At 40.6% G+C, this 17,591-nt stretch overlaps 1 protein-coding gene and 1 long non-coding RNA gene across 9 annotated transcripts; one reads left to right on the top strand and one right to left on the bottom strand.

The window, feature by feature from the left end:
• Positions 1-1,321: 1,321 nt before the first annotated feature.
• LOC124700581 (protein SAR DEFICIENT 1-like) lies at positions 1,322-4,350 on the bottom strand. The gene is made up of 7 exons (XM_047232674.1): positions 4,235-4,350; positions 4,043-4,118; positions 3,501-3,559; positions 2,447-2,961; positions 2,099-2,259; positions 1,821-2,009; positions 1,322-1,705 (listed from the first exon to the last, which is right to left on the bottom strand). Exons 1-7 carry the CDS (start codon positions 4,348-4,350, stop codon positions 1,322-1,324), a joined length of 1,500 nt encoding a protein of 499 aa, XP_047088630.1.
• A 1,644-nt stretch (positions 4,351-5,994) lies between these two features.
• On the top strand, positions 5,995-10,423 carry LOC124701354. 8 transcript variants are annotated; one of them, XR_007002001.1, is made up of 8 exons: positions 6,200-6,526; positions 6,701-6,821; positions 7,006-7,193; positions 7,594-7,697; positions 7,846-7,948; positions 8,730-9,243; positions 9,338-9,421; positions 10,353-10,423. It is a non-coding gene; the product is annotated as an uncharacterized LOC124701354 (long non-coding RNA). The 8 variants fall into 8 exon arrangements; XR_007001998.1 differs by lacking the exon at positions 10,353-10,423 and adding an exon at positions 5,995-6,177 and having other exon boundaries at positions 6,404-6,526; positions 8,730-10,302; XR_007002000.1 differs by lacking the exon at positions 10,353-10,423 and adding an exon at positions 5,995-6,177 and having other exon boundaries at positions 6,477-6,526; positions 8,730-10,301.
• The last annotated feature ends 7,168 nt before the right edge of the window (positions 10,424-17,591 follow it).

Genomic DNA, 17,591 nt, shown 5'->3' with positions numbered 1-17,591 from the left:
CAGTGGCACGTTAGCAATGGCGTACCAAGGTCCGCTAGCGAAGGCGGGTTTGCATACGCCACTAATAGGCTATTTTGTACTAGTGGAAGGTGCTGGTCCGCAGATGACCTTAGGACGAAGCTGGTCTCCCTATCATAATCCTCAGAGCGCCACTCTACATTCTCATTGTGATTTCTTAGTCGATCGATGGGACATGAGTGAGAGGCAGGGTGGTATAGGGACAATGCTAAGAGAGGGGCATCCAAAGTGCTATTCGTGCGCCTCCTCTTAGCATTCATCACTGTGGGCACTTGGTTAGTCGATCGGACGTGAGAGAGACAAAGTGGCATGGTGACAACACCGAGAGGGGGATGTTCTGAGTGTTATTGTGGCGTCTCCCACGCTCTCCGATGCATCCAGCAGTTTGCCAACGTGGGAATGTTTTGTTTTCTCCTAGTCTTGGTTCCACAAAAATTACTGATTTGGTGGTTTCCAGTGGCCCCGGCTTTGGTGTGATATGGGGGTCTTGCGAGCCCCATCGTGTCGGCCGGCCAGGCATCTAACCAACCCTGGTTCTTCTCTGCATGCCTAACTGGAGGGTATGTAGGGTGCATTGCATACAATCATCTCGAGGTAACGCCTGCAGCCATGTTCCTCTGAACTATCGGGTTACCGACGGGCTCAGCATTGTCCAACTAGAGCCAGGTCCATATTCGGGTAGTGAACTGGGACCCTTCATCAGGTGCTTTAGAGCCCCCGCTTAGTCTCCCTTGTTCGAAGACTCACTTTCTTCATCATTAATGTACACCAGCCGCGCTAGCCCTGACTAGTATTACTAAAAGGTTGTGTGCATAGATTGATGCAGATGCTCAAGTTATACTCTCCTTTCCGAATAAAAATTAGACTCTCTTATAATGTTGTGAGGCACAAACTTGCAAGATACACTCGAATCATTTATCGGATGATGTGCTGGATCGCGCTTGTCCAGTAGGCTTATCATGTTAAAAAAAATGTTGATGTAATGCCTTCTGATTAATGGAAGCTCCCTGTCTATTAAAAAACAGATATAAAAAACACCTCAATTCCAACATTTTTGTTTTTTTAGTTCATTGTGATAAATATTCTGTGGGACAATTTTTTTTTTAAAAAAGAGCTGTGAGTGGATATCATATCGCACATGGTTTATCCAAACTGTCTGGGTCTATCAACAGAGATCTTTGTTGAGTAAGGATGGACATTGTAAACCAAAAAGACGATAAAGGCAAAACAGTTATTTCTACATATCTCGTTTGTACAGGATTACAGATCATTACAAACACTAGTCTTTTCAATATATAGGAAGTTAGTCAACCTGATCCCAACAGGCAAGGCTTGTAGAGTTGCTCCACGTGAAGTGATCGTCATCACCAGCAATGCGTGGGATCCAGTACATACCATCACCTGCTGGAAGAATAGCTGCTGCAGAATCTAAGGTGCTGCTACTATTAGTCGCCATGAAAGCATTGGAGGTAGCAGTTCGAGATTCCATGTTGTCAAGATATTCATCATTTTTAGATCCTGTGCTGATCATGCTTTCATTACTCACTGGTCTGCATGACGAACTGGGTTTGTCCTGAGGAAATGGTGGCACCGAGTCTTCATATGCAGCAAGTGCCGTCTCATTTATCACTTCCTCCAATTGATCCCACTGCTGGTATGCCTTGGCAGCCAGTTGCTTCACTTGGACCTGCAGTTGAGAACAGCCAGATCGAATTAATAAAATTCTCAACGATTAAGAGCAACTAAACACCATATTCCCATAGCCACTGACTGATGAAAATAAGGGATTAAGCGATATATACCATTTGTTGTTGGTCCAGTTGTCGCAAATTGAAAGTCTGGTCTCCAACTCTGGCTGCTAAAATCTCTCCTACGGGGCTAAATATAACATCACATCCTTCAGATTTGATAACATAGCATTTTCCTCCCATATCGCATGTTTTTGCGTGAGTTAGTGTCGTCCTCCACTGCCGGTCCGACATGCCAACAAGCTGAAAATATATTTTTCATTCCGAAAGATACTCAAAATCAGTGAGCACCTTGCAGATCATGTGTATGTACATTTGAGTATGATGCTTACGTTTTTGAGCTTATCAGGATCCATGGTGTTAAGCTTCAAGAAGTCCTGGACGTTCTTGACCCCCTCAGACTCCAACCTCTTGTCAATTGGTCCATCTTTTCCAATGTTCTTCAGCCTCCATATATTGTCCGTCAATATTGGAGGGTAATGCTTCTTGTACACTAGTAAAAGAATGAAATGCATCATAATTTGTTTTCTATTTTCTTGTACCAGCATTATTCAAAATATTCATGATATGATGAATTAACAAACAGACACGTGATAAGCCATCTCAAACAAAACAAAAACACAGAACATGATCCTGAAGATTGGCTAATACATAGGAAAAAGTAAGTGGTCCTAACTTACATTCCCCTCGATGATCTTTCACCGTAAAGCTTTCGCTTACTGCCTCCTGGATCCTGGGTCCATAATAGCTTGCTGCCATGACACGCACACCAATTCGGAACTTACGACTTCTTATCCAGCTTGAATTGTCAGTAAAGGACAGATCATCTATGATGGCCACTCCATGATTTCCCATTGACACATTAAGTGTAGTACCCACAAGCAATGGCCTCCTGCCCTCTCTGGCCTTTACAATCGCAGAATTGAACTGATCGGCGGTCCACCCGACACCGTCCTCGCATCTGAAGTCCCCATCTAGGACAAGGACTTCTAGTTTTACTGTGGAAAACCCTAGGTGAGGGTTTGTTTGTGCGGCAAGATAGTTAGTTCTTGTATCAATAAGCTGGATTTCAACTGTGTTACTCGCAAAGTCAAGTAGTTTGTTGTTGGTGAAGATGGGTAGCATGAGCCTCTTGGCAAAGAGAAGCTTCAGTGGAGGCGAGACATCCACCTCTTCGATGTGCAAAGGAAGAGATCTGGCAAGAATGGTTTTATTTTTTTCAGATTAATATCTAGAACTTAATGCACATGTACATATACTACCTCCAACCCATAATACTTGTCACAAGTGAATAGACATGCTAAAATGTATCTAGATACATGCGGTTTAGCGACAAGTAATATGGATTAGAGGGAGTAATTTAATTTGTGGAACAAGTATTTATTATTTTTATTTGCAAAAAAATATTTATTATGTTTTGAAAGGAGCAGGAATGCTGCAAATCAATTCTAAAATGTTTATGTGCAGGTTACAGGTGACCAGTACTACCAAAAACTCTTACCAAGGGTGCTATAGACTTACGACTCCAGTTAAAGAAACATCAGGAGCTAGAGACCAAACCATGCATCAAGACAGCAATAACCAGGGATATACTACCAGCAGCGCCATAGCAAGAAGTATTTATTCAAAGCAAACTTACTAATTAAAAGTGGGGTCTAAATTTTACAGGCATATTACACTGATGTTTGTGATGGATATCAGATACTGTAAGAAATAAATAGAAATACCATATACCTGCTTGGTGTCGGCAAGTGGGCATGCTGAGAAAATATATTTTGCATTTCTTCACGTACCTGGCACACAATAGAATCCATAAACTTATATTAATGGCACTTGGAAGGTTAACAAATGGATCGATTAAGGATATATATATGTAAGCTATGAGTGAAGAAATGAAATTAGTATGTACTACCTCCATCCCAAGGCTTAAACTTCAGAAAATCAAACTATTTCAAGTTTGATCAAGTTTTTATCAAAAATCATTAAAATGTAAAATACAAAATTAATATTATTAGATAGATAATGAAATATATTTTCATGTGCTATCTTCAAAATATCATATTTGTTGATAGATTATTCTAAAAATTTGGTCAAACTTTACTTGCTTTGACTTTTCCAAAAAAAATATAAGCCTTAAGCCTAAGGATGGAGGTAGTATGAACAATGTACTTTGATGCCATTATCACGTGCACATATATAAAGTGGAATGAACTCTCTCGAGTACAAGTGTACAAAACTAACTGGGGACCTAAATATAATTTCTTCGGTAATCTTACCACCCTCCGAATAACCGGTTCCAAATTGAGAACAATTTGCTGAATAGTTTCTGCTGTCACTGCTCTTCTGACAACGCTGGAAAAGGACGATCGAGGTTAACAAGCTATATATCCAGCATGCAGTTGATCAGCTAAGCTGAAAAGTCTTTTAGAAGGGAAGGATGGACGATGTAAGTAAAGAGAGGTACTAACGATCTAAAACAGAGCGGCGCTGGCCGTATCCGCCTTGGGCCATGCCCTTGCTGATGATCGTCACCTCCGCTCCCCTGCTCGCCGTCGTCATCGCCCCGTGGCCTTCGCACAGACATCTTAGCTGCGAACTAGCTCCGGTTGAGGTTGGGAGAGAGGAACTAGTTAAGTTCACGCGTGTGCACCAAAGGGAATGGGATACTTTTGTCTGAAGACGCGTATGTGTTATATATACCAGTACCCCCAAGCTAGGCTGGGGACTTGCTGCCTAGGCCAGGACAGGGTATTCCTGGCAGGCTCCACGAAGGCGGCTGGAAGCTAGCGCGGGCACATCGCGTCGATCGCTTTTGTGAGCAAGCTAGCTGTGCCACTCTAAGTGTATGCAGCAGGAACATAAAGTCTTGGGTTGGTGCAGGGGCAGCTTCTTTGCCATGACGAAGAAAGTTAACTTGAGACTCAGTCGGTCTTGCCATACATACATCCATGACTCCAGCGCGACCAAGACTGACCACGACCGGAATATATATACCGTCTTCCATCACAAATTAATGAGTCGTATGACAGACCCCGGGCTGCACCTACAAGTGAGTGATCGTGCAGGACACGTACTAGTATTTTTCTCGAAGGTCCACGTACTAGTATTTTTCCAAGAACATTCCCTCGGTGTTACAACGAATTAACAAGTATATGCAGTATTAGCTATAGCCGTCACCTTGTGCACACGCACGTACCCATCCAGCCCAGGAGGCCAACTCAAAAAAGTACAAGAAAGGACACCTTCAAAGGCTGTCGCCTACTCAAAAAAGTACAAAAAGGACACCCTTAAGGCCATGTTAGCATCGAAATTGCGGCTTCTTAGATTACATTTTATTTTCAACTTAGCAGGTAAGTAGCTAGCTGGATTGACCGGAATCATCATAGTATAATTTGTAAGCTGGCTTGGCTCAGGCACGCAGCCTAAATTTATGATGTTTTCTATACACTTTCTCAACTGAAAGAGACCGATTTCTGGAGGGAGGCTTAGCTGGTGGACAGCTGTGGGGCTGGCCCATTTTCCGATTGCCTCTCCTTGTCCTCTCGTGTCGAAGGAAGTGGATTGTCGTCGTTTGAGATCTTTACTTACCAACGGACATGATTGCTTCTTCCCTTCTTTGTGTAATCACGTAGTCAATAGGCCTAGTTATTGCTGATTGTAATGTGTCCAGTAAAGCTAATTAAGCTTGATTGGAGTTGCCTTGTAAGAGCAAGTTTAATAGTAAGCTACCTATTTCTCTTCTAAAAGGCCGCTAGGCTACCCGGCCAGAGAAGGCAACCAAAGGGGCACATTCATCCTGATCGTTGGTTAGACATGCGACAGTAAAAAAATTCTTCCACCTTTCACTTCAGCCGTTAGATACGGTCAGAACTTTAGTCACTCGTTCTGCTTCGGAACAGCTCCATGACAGGTGGAACCTTCTTCGTGCGGGGGCCGCCAGTCAGAGGCAGGCACGCGTGGTAGTTTGCGTCACCTACCTTTTTCTATCCACATGGGGCCGTGGAAACCTAGATCGCGGGATTTTGCCCAATCCCCGCTGCTTCTCCTCCTCTTTCTTCCCAATCGCCCGCCTCCCCTTGTATGCCCACGACGGGACGACGTGCAGAGGGGCCGAAGGCGTGGGGGGGGGACGCCGTGGTGGCAGGCAGTAGCAGGCCCTGGAGGAGCACATCCGGGAGAAGGGTGGAGGCGAGCGGGCGGGCGGAGCCGATGGAGCCGGACGGGGAGGCGCTGCAGGAACTCGCATGGAGAATGGCGGCGGCGCGCTGCCTCGAGGAGATCATCCACAGCCGGCTGGGGGTCGAAATCTCGTTCTCCGGCGGCAGCGGGAGTAGGGACCAGCTCGAAACCTCCCCCACCACCACGACCACTGCTCCCTCGGCAAGGAGCGTCATATCCCAACATTAACCAGGTAATATCCTAACCCTAGCTCATGTATTTCCCGATCTGACAGTGATAGGCATGTCCACAGATCTGAAGTTGCCTGATGCGCACAATAGAAGGGTTTCCATGGCTGCAACGCATGTATCTGATTGATTATGTTCCTTATACTCGTCTAGATCGGCTAGATACTTTTTCCCTTGTAGTTGCAGCATACAAGGCATATGTATCTGATCTACTTTTTTTTCTCTTGGTAGGAGTAGCACACAATGGCATGCATCTCTGATTTTGGAAGCTAATGGACTAGGTTACTTTTTTTTCTCTTGGTAGGAGTAGCACACAATGGCATGTATCTCTGATTTTGGAAGCTAATGGACTAGGTAATTTCTATGGCACACCTAAAGTTTCGACATGTCTCCTTCAGTCATTTATTCCCCATTTGCATGTTGAATATTGGTATGAATTGTGACATAAGGAGTACTTTTGTTAACTTTAATTAACAAACCCATCTCTAGGTTTATGCTCTCCCTTAATTTCACAACTCTTGGTTGCAGAGCTAAAATAATCCATCAGTGGTTGGGATCCTGTTGAGATTAGTAGAATGCATGAAGATTGAGCTTCAAGAACCCCACCTTTCGATGAACCAGTTCAACAACAACGATATTCAGCCTGCAGGTAATGGTTCTATTTTTTCCCATTTTCTATGCCAAGGTCTGGTCCAATTGTTGTTTGAGGTTATTCATATCCATGACATACTAATTAGTGACTTATCCATATGTATTTCATCATGTCTCTGTTAATGATTTCCTCACATACAATTCACATAAGGAGTTGTGTTGTTTTTCCATGTTTCCTCCAGGTTCATACATGGTTGACACTCAAGATCATGGTTTTGCGACCTGGTTATGGCGGATGATCTTTCGTGTACTATTGTTTATAGTAATATCTCTTGAAACTAAACTGAAGGGGAAGATCTGTTCTTTTATTTAGATATGTCAACGTATACCAATTCCTTTGACTGAACAATAAGCATCAAACTAAAGCAAGGTTAGTTCAAACTTCCGGATTTCTACTCCTTGCTTCCCTTTCATTCTTGAGTTATTTACATTTTTTTGTGGGGAGTACTTTACCTATCATCCTTTGTTCTTGTGACCATTACATGTTGCAGCATTTTCTGGCCTTGTCGATACCTTTGTAATGGTGGTCTTTTCCTCTTCTAATAATTTTGGTCACTGAGTCACTGCAAACGGATATCACAGATTAGGTCTCCATTGATTGTAACTAAATTACTTATTTTTGGTTTTAAGGTCCAAGTTGAGCCTACACGCTGGTAATGATAATAAGCTTACATGGAGTAATTTTTCCATTTGGTTAGAGAAATATCTGAATCATATAAGCTAATTACCCTCTGAAGTCTGAACCAAAACCTATTTTGAATTTTTTGTAGGACGTGATAAAAATCCTAGGCCGCAAACTATTGTCGAAGGAAGCAACAAAGTGGTCACAGCTCCTTTAGAGTATGCAGCCACTAAAATCATTGATGGCAAGCCGGTATGTTAGTCCTGCAATTTAGAAAATTAAATTCCTTGTTCTGCACTTACCTGGAGTAATTTTTCCATTTGGTTAGAGAAATATCTGAATTTTATAAGCTAATTACCCTCTGAAGTCTGAACCAAAACCTATTTTGAATTTTTTGTAGGACGTGATAAAAATCCTAGGCCGCAAACTATTGTCGGAGGAAGCAACAAAGTGGTCACAGCTCCTTTAGAGTATGCAGCCACTAAAATCATTGATGGCAGCCGGTATGTTAGTCCTGCAATTTAGAAAATTAAATTTCTTGTTGTGCACTTCAATTTCCTCGTCCATACAGATCCTTGGAATCTCAAAGTTGAGTCGTACTCTCTTATTTATTAGAAAACACACCATGATGAAATATGCTTTATGCTTCTTTAGGTTAATTCTGTTGAAATCTCTCTTGAAGATGAAAATCAAATGGGTATATTATGCTTTTATGGTTTTACCACATAACTTCATGTTATTATTCTCATATGTTGATGACTTCCGTTTGTACTTTTAAATGTGAGTTCAGAGATGGAACTAGAGGCTGTTCTTAAAACTATTTTTCATGGCATGAACTGTTTCCATGGTTAGCTTTAGCATTTCACACGTCATTTTCTGTATAGGGTTGCCCTCCTATAAGGTATACCCTCTGGAAACTAGAATTAGAAGCTAGGTATAGATGCATATGGTCCTCGAAGCGCAAATATATTTGGGGTTGATTAAGTTTCTTGCATCATCATGCAGCTACATGCCCACTATGGTTATGTGAATTGTCAGCTAATAGCTATGGCCTCACTGTTTATTTCGTTTCTGTTGGCACATTCTTTCAACTATTTCATTTCTGTTGGCACATTCTTTCAACGTGTATTCTGGAATCTTAGATTTCCAATAGAGCTTCTTATCTAGAAACTATTTCCTCATTTTCACTTAAAATTGTGGTTTTTAACACGCACAAGTATATACCTAGCATATGTGCATCTTGTTGTTTTGATTAAGTAACAAGTCAATGCTCCTTCTCTGCAGCTGGACGCAGACTGACTACACCAAATTTCCCAAGGTCGTGCTTGGAAACTTCTGGTAGAGTTCCCATGAGGTTATTAAAGGTCAGTTTTACAGAGACTATGTTTCAGAAGAGTACTATCGCACAGTGCTCACTGGTATACAAGTTGATAATAGATATGCTTTGGCAAATAATTTACTTTATGATCTTATAGTATAATTAACTTAAGTGTATGATGTGTTGTTCTTGAATACCTAACTATAGTTGCTCATGATACCTCACTTTTTATTGTGCAGATATGCTTTGGCAAATAATTTACTTTATGATCTTATAGTATAATTAACTTAAGTGTATGATGTGTTGTTCTTGAATACCTAACTATAGTTGCTCATGATACCTCACTTTTATTGTGCATTTTACTATTTGAGTAATTGGTTGCGACACTATTCCTGCAACGCTTAGGTTAGTCTGAACCAAACCATGTACACTTCTGGTATTGAACAGCTGGAGAAAGACGACCACTTGAGATAGGCCAAGGTTGCTGTTATGTCACCCCGCTCCATTTTGATGATGAACTATTGCTTTCGCTAAGCTCTTTTACGCTCTTAACACTTCGTCATCATCTTATCAGGCGACAAGCTTAGTAGAAGCTAACAAATTGGTGGTGGTAGAAGCATGTATCCAAGCTTTTGATATTGAATCTACCCAAGGACAGGTATACGAGATTAGTTCGGTGAAGGTATCCATGCTTAGACCTTTATTTGTTATCCTGCTATTTAGTTGGATTCATTGATTCATCCAGTGGATTTTGTTACCCAACTAGCATTACATAGCAAACTGACCTCACCTGAAATGTGACGTTGTTCATTTTCATAAATTCCATCATTTTAGTTATTCATGAAACGTTGTACAGTCCTTCGCATGCCTCGAAAGTTCATTTAGTAGTTCAAAATGGGAGGAGCCTCAGCTGTAATTATGAGATGGTAGAAGATTCAGAGAAGGTATCAGACACAACAAAAAACCTTGAGATAGAAGATCTCCATTACGGTGATATTTGATGAAAAATTGCAAGGATCTTCATTTCAAAATACTGAAAGTAAAGAAAAGGAAAGGTTGCAAAAGGAATTGATCTCAGCTGTAGTGGGCTGCTTAAGAGGTGAGAAGGTCTCTAAAAAAAGAGGAAGAAGTAATAGTCAGCTTCAGCAGCAATTCCTCTTCTCACTTCCACAAGGTTGTTTTACATAGGGCAGGCTCCGAAAATGGATCGGAAGGAGCTCCTTGACATAGAACTTGTCTATCGTGCCTAGAATTAGTGATATATTTATGTATGTAACTAATGCAATAAGCTATCACCTTCTGATTCTATCTGTATGCTGTAATGTATGACGTATATTGCTACTGGTGACTTGCTGATCACCCAGTTGTACAAAAAGCGTGCCAGTTCTATCCTTTGCGCTATTTTGTTATAGGTGCATTTTATTTCTTGCTGATTATCACCATCTATTCACTTACTGATTATTACCATGTTTTGCGTGGGCTCATCATATTTGAACATCTTATTGCTTGAATCTCATTATTAACTTTCGGTTAGTTTTGTATGTAGCATATGGCTTCAATTCTGACTTGGGTCTTTGTTTTATATGTAGTGTATGTACCATATGGCTTCAATTCTCGCCTGGGTCCGGTCTTTGCGCCGGGGCGCAACGGGTCATCTAGTTAGCTATAAGGCTATAAGCCAAATGCCATGTCATCTATAGTCAATCTAAAACTAACATATACTATAGTGAGCAATAAAATTGTACTACCTCCATACCGGATTAGTGAGCAAGTTTGACTACTAATTTGGTCATATAAGATATATATCACAAAAGTTATATTATTGAAAACATTTTTTGAATACGAATCCAACGGTATAATTTTTGTGGCATATATCTCATATTTTGTTGATCAAATTTATAGTTAAACTTGTTTCTCGAAATGCGTAATTGCCCATTAATCCGGTATGGAGGTAGTACTACTTTATCAATGCATGACTCACCCTTTACTATCATAAAGTGCCTAGCAGCATGTGCTAGACCTGACTCTTGCATTAGAGCCCACTCCTCTTCTCTCTCTCCTTCAACTAAGCAATAATATATTATTTTAATCCTTATAGCCAACTGACTAGAATTTATTATATTTGCCCTAAACCGTGGCTAAGGACGAAAACAATTCGAGATTGGGCGAACTTCAAAGTATATAAAAAATATTGACCCCAAAAATCAAAATTGTATCAACATATTAATATTTTATACTATAACATATTTCTTTTTTTTGCGAAAATTCCGCTGATCTATTAATAATCATCAAACGTAATACAAATAGCCCAAAAAGTAATAAAAATTACAAATAGGTACTTGGACCACCTAGCGACAACTACAAACGCTAGCACGAGCCGAAGGCGCGCCGTTGTCCTCGCCCCTCCATCACCGATGTCAGGCAAAGCTTGTCGTAGTAGAGCTTGTTGTAGTAGATAAACGGGAAGTCATCGTGCTAAGGCCCCAAAGGACCAGCGCACAAGAGCAGCAATCCTCGCTGATGATGATAAACGTAGATCGGAAGAGACTGACAAGTAACCACACCATCGAACACGATAACCGAGCAGATCCCAGAAGATCCACCGGACACACGACTCCACGCGCCCTCCGCTAGCACTAGACGCACCATCGGAACGGAGATAGGGCGGGGGGGGGGGGGGACCTTATTCTGACTTCATGATGTAGCCGCCGCTTCACCATCCCGAACCAACAACGAGGAGCCGTGATCCGCCATACCTCCAAGGCCCCAAGGCCGCTGGAGGCGGAGCGAACCAACAACGTCGGCGGCGGGGATTACAGAACCCTAGATTGGTTCTAGAGCCGCCGCCTCAATCGCCTCTTCTAGAAACGTACCGGTTCAGAACATATTTCAATAGAAGCAAAACCTGCAAATGTAACATAATGATGCTTTAATGTGGTCTAGAAGTCCCGGTCTAATGGAAATCTTCTAGTATCTCTAACTTTGGGGATATTATGAAAAGTTGGTTGAGTTGGACCCTTCTCTAGGTAAGAAAATTTAACATCATCTCCAATATTAGGATTAAATTGATTAGCTGGAATGGGAAGTCCAAGGATCAAATTTGATGTCATATAGACCAAAATATTGTATACTCCACCTTCATCTTCTTGGACGTCAGCATTCTCATTTACACTATCTTCTTCCACTTGTCCATCAGCCCTGGAATCTCCATTACCTTCTTCCACTTGTTCGGTAGCCATAGAATTTTCATCTCATTTTCCTCTTCTTGCTCTTTCTCTTGATGTACCACAATGTCCATAAAATTTCCACTTGTGTGTGTTTGGTTTAGAGTTGCTGTCACTTGAAAGTGGCACAAAATACCTTGTCAAATCTGCAATTGAAAATTTGAAAATTCACCGAATAAAGCAAAAGTGTTATGCTAAAAAAAATTAGAAACATTCTACCTTTCCCATCGCCTCCCTTTTGGTAGCCCCTTCCATTTTCTCGTTAACAGCAAAACATTAATTTATTACATCGGTGTCGCAACTATCACCGCTAGCCCGCTGCCGTTCACTAATCCCCTATCCAGACTAGGAAACTGGCATCGGCTGCTATTGATCGGGAAATCGAGATACGGGAGTCTGAAGCCCTAGAGGTAGTGTAAACCGTCGGTGTTATCATGTTGCCATGACACGATCGCTAGGCTGGTTGGATGATGTAAAGTCGAGGAGTTGTGGAGAGGATAGAACTAACCACGTTCCTTTTGTCCTGCATGGTTATATGCGTACCTACACCCGATCGGCGATCAATGTTGCTCGATGCCTCCCTCGATAGGCCCAGGAGACCAGGATGGGTGGACTCGTGGCAAGATAATTGCTTGCTGCGCTCGATGCATGTCCAGTCCTAGCTATCGATCAATAGATAGCGTACATGCATAAAACTTTTTCTCGCTTGCCAAGGTAGGGTGGGCGCTAGACGCCGCTCTACTGAGAGCCTCGCCACTGCTTGTAAAGCCTCGCTAGGGGATCTTTTTGGCTAATATAAATGCGTGTTGGGACTGTGAGAACAAGGGTACTTCGATCCGTCAAGCGCATGGCAACAACGTTTTACTGGCAACCAGAAGGTCCACCACCTCAACTCGCCCCACTGTATTCACACGGGAAGGTCTGTCCGAATCTGTACACCTCTTGGTGCGCATGCACCATTGTTTCTCCGTCACTACTTTCAAAGGACAAAGAGGTTCAAACAGACCATATGAAGATAGCTTGCTGCTAAGGCTGGTAGGCTTAGCTGAGCCCTTGCAGTAAGTCCGATTTCATGCACCATACCCTAGTTTGGTTTCGCTGAAGAGATGGTTCAGTTGGGCCGGCCCAAGTAGTAGTGTTGGTGCAGTCTCTCTTTGCTGTGGGCTGTGGCGCACTTGCGGCCCAACACTAGGGCTTGTACGTCCAATCCAGGACAAACCCTCTATTTAAACCGGTCCATCTGCTCTTAAACTTTCGAGGTGGAACTAAAATTACCTGCAGACTGCGCGCTTGTGCCGCTGCCGCTCACTACCGCCCGCTGCCCGCACCTGTGCTGCATGTTGTGCGATGCTGCCGCTGCGTATATATGCATTCGAGTTAATCAAGCTAGGTACTACCTCCGTTTCAAGGAATAAGGCGTCCTCGTTTTACGAGTTTTTTGTTTGACCAAGAATTACTTTAAATAGATAAAAATTGTTTGTATGAAATTAGCATTATTAAAAAGTGCTTTTCAATACGAATCCGTCGATACTACATACATATAATATAATCAAGATTTTGTTGCTCAATTTTTTGTGCCTTATTCCTTAAAACGGAGGTAGTAGTAGGTATGCATGCCTGTCTGATGCAGCCGCTATGCATGCATGCGTGTGAGCTAATCATGCGAACTGCTGCAGCTAGCTAGCTACTGATCTGAGGCCGTACATGCATGTGGTGTGTTTACTTAGAGTACTGATTTTCTGGTGCAGCTTTGCATGTCTACATGATATGGTAGGAAACGATGAAAAACAATGCAATGTATATACGACAAATTCTCTCCAAGTGAGAAAATACACGATAAAAATATTACGTCTGATTAATACATCTTGTCTGCTCGGGAAAAAGAAATATTGTGTTTTTTTGGAACAAACAAAACAAATATTTCTAAATGAAGGAACAAATCACTATAGACTAGCGAACAACAGAGAACATCACAACGAAAGAAAAATACATCCGGGAACAAAAAAAATTGTGGAACTAATTTTGTGGAACAAAGGAACAACTCACTATCAAGTAGCGAACAAAACTAAACATAACATGGAACAAGAAGCATAAAACCAGGAATAGTAATTTCGTGGAACTAATTTTTTTTGGAACAAAAGGAACAAAACTCTTCCTGATCGAAGGAAGAAATCACTATACCCTAAGGAATAACTAAGAACATCATAGAGCCTAGATAAAGAGGAAGAAGACCCTAGACAAAGGGGAACAACAACCTCGACGGACATGAACAACAACCTACACGGAAGGGAACAAGCGCATGTACTGAGAGGAACACCATCATAGATGGTGGGAAACAACAACCTAGACGGAGGGGAACAAAAGCCTGGATGAAGGGGAACAACCTTAACATAAGGGAACAACATGCTGGATGGAGAGGAACAAAAGCCTGAACGAAGAGGAACAACAATGTTGACAGAATGGAACAACAACCTAGACAAAGGAGAACAAGAGCCTAGATGGATTGGAACAACCGCGTAGACGGTGGGGAACAAACCAGTCTACATGAGGAAAAGATATTTAGAATGAATGGAACACAAATTTAAGCACCAAATAAAAAATAACGTCCACAGAACACATCTTTTCATGAGATAAAGTATTTTTAGACTAACTGAAGAAAAAATAAAACCAATATTAGAGACTAAAAATGAAAAGGAGCAAAAAGAAAGAAATCAGAAAAATAAAAGAAAGCAAGCGAGCATTTAATACCCTGAAATAAAGATATGCATTTTTTAAACATGGAGCGATAAGGAACTGAATAAAGAAAAGAAAAAAAGAAAAATTGTTGGACAGAACGAAAAGGAAAGAACGCATTAAAAAATAAGAATGAGAAAAAAGAAAAGAAAAAAGAAACGTATTGACGTGTCGTACTTGGTGGAGGCTAGATACGTTTACGTAGAAGTGGGCACGCGCACGGCCAAAGGAACCAAGGCGAACCGAACCGGAATGGTATATCTGCATCGAAATCGAACGAACAACAAACCAATCGAACGAAGCTTAACGAGCCAAGCCCATCGTCGAAACCTTAAGCGAAACAGAGGTTCCGCGGCGCGCGCTAGCGAGCATTTCCCTCGAGGGGAGGTGCTATATGGGAGGTGATATTCACCAGCTGGTCGGCGTTTCTAGGGTACTGCACACCCGCGCATGCCCAAAAGTGGACAGATGGGCCGCGGCCCAATAACATCAGGTAATATATTTTTTTTCTTTTTTCGTTTCCTTTTCTTTTTTCGTTTCTTTTTTTCGGTTGATTCTTTTTAGACCTGATTTTTAAAAATTATTTTAGTTTTTTCTGAATTTAACTATTTTCAAAATTTAATATTTTTTAGATTGGAACAATTTTTAGATTGGAACAAATTTTGAACATTTTTTAGAATGAACATTTTTTCAAAAATTTGATTTCTCCCAAAATTTGAACATCTTTCGAAAATGAACATATTTTAAATTTGAACATTTTTCGATTATGAACATTTTTCGGATATGAACAATTTTTAGCTTTGAACAATTTTCGTTTTGAACACTTTTCAAAATTTGAACTATTTTCAAATTTGAACTTTTTCGATTTTGAACAAAAAGAAAAATAAACAAAAAAGAAAGGAAACAAAAATGAAAACAGGAAAAAGAAAAAAATAAAAAAGAAAAAATAGAAACAGAAAACAAAAAAAGTAAAAAGGTGAAAATGGGCCAGGCCCAATACCCGACCTTGACGGTGTATAGGATTTCCGGTGCTATACACCACCCTGGATTGCTCGGACCACGTGCAGCACCCCTAGGATGAGTGTTGGGCTGGCCCAGTTATGTTTTCTTTTTTTCTTTTTTTCCTATTTTCCTCCTTTTCTGCTGTATCATTTTTCATTTTTTACGTTTAAAAAAACTCAAAAAATCAATCTGACTTTTTTTGGGAAATAAACATTTTCAAAATCAATTTTTTTACATTTGAACATTTTTTAAAATTTGTATACTTTCGTTTTAAAACCTCAATATTTTTAAAATCTGATTTTTTTATTTTTTATTTTTTCCTAGAATTTAACATTTTCGAATTCGAACAAATTTCATATTTGAATAATTTCGAATTTGAATGGTTTTCATATTTGAATAATTTTCAAATTTGAACGGTTTTCATATTTGAACAATTTTTTAATTTGAACAATTTTAATATCTAAACAATTTTTGAATTTGAACAGTTCTCAAAATTTAATAATTTTCAAATTTAAATGTTTTTCGAATATAAACTTTTTCAATTTGAACAAAAGAAAAAATATACAGAAAAGAAAAGGAAATAAAACAGGAAAACAAATAAGAAAAAAAAGTAAAGAGAAAATGAAAGCAAAAGTGAAAAACGCTAAATGGGCCAGGCCCAATACTCGACAGGTTGTGTCTTGGTAGGCACACCTGGTCGGTGTATAGAATCTTGTTTGTCTTGGTGAACATTTATGAATCTTGTGAAATTATTTTCTAAACCTAGTGAACATTATTTTTGAACCCCACGAACATTATTTTGAACGCGTCAAAATTCTTCCAATCCTCGTGAATATTTTTCTCGGATGTCAACAACATTTTGTTAGACCATGAAGAAATTTTTCGAAAAGTACTAATATTTTCTGCACATGAAAATCATTTGGATTAAAAATGCAGAAAATACAGAAAAGGCATAAAGAACTATTAAAATGAAAAAAAAACATAAAGGGAAAAAACAAACGGAAAAAAAGGAGTGAGAGGCGCCACATATAGTGCCCGCACTGAGCAGTAAATAAGATTCTCCTTGCTCTACATGGCAGAGATGATATGGGCTTTTTGGTTCGCATATGCATCATTCATGCCTAAAATCTGCTTCCTCCGTTCCACAATTATTATCCTAGATTTAGATGTATCTATGACAAATATATCAAGATATATCGAAATTTATGATAAAAATTATGATGCAAAGGGAGTAATCAGGAGGTAGACTTTTTTCTCTCTCATCTGAGTGTTTGTAGATTTTCAGGCCACATCGTAGGGGGTTGGCCTCCAAAGTAATTAAAGCGGAAGAGGCAGACCGGCGTGTGAGTGTGACCATCGATCGAGTCATGGAATCCATCATTCTTAGCTAGCCATGGTATGTCGAACTGCCGCATTTAGGAGAACCCGGTGCACCACGGTCCACGGGATATCGATGAACTACCGAAAATTGTCGTGTGTCGACAGGTCATGGAACAACATCGACGGACCTCCTATCCGACGAAAACAGCACTGCTGTATTGATTACTACTGATTGCTGATTGATTGTCCAATGCGAATAGTGTTCCCGACCAAGGAAGTTCAGCCAAACAGTGTGCCTGACCAATGCGAATCGTATTTTCTGATCCTTGTACAGACTAGAAAGAGAAAAGGTTCTTTCTGCCAATCGATTGCAGTTCGATGTTCATCCTTTTCCAGTTTCCATAGTGTATAACCCAGCTAGTGCTAGACAAGTCGATCCTAGTTGGTGTGCCATTCGAACTATTACGTCACATGAAAGATGCTAAATAATATCTGAATGCATTCAGATTAGATAAAACAAAGACATATTTTATAAGATGGAGTAGGTAA

Source organism: Lolium rigidum, chromosome 3 (assembly GCF_022539505.1).
Source record: "Lolium rigidum isolate FL_2022 chromosome 3, APGP_CSIRO_Lrig_0.1, whole genome shotgun sequence".
NCBI classification, from domain to species: domain Eukaryota; kingdom Viridiplantae; phylum Streptophyta; class Magnoliopsida; order Poales; family Poaceae; genus Lolium; species Lolium rigidum.
Note: the sequence above shows the minus strand (reverse complement) of the source record. Positions and strands in the feature narration are given on the sequence as shown.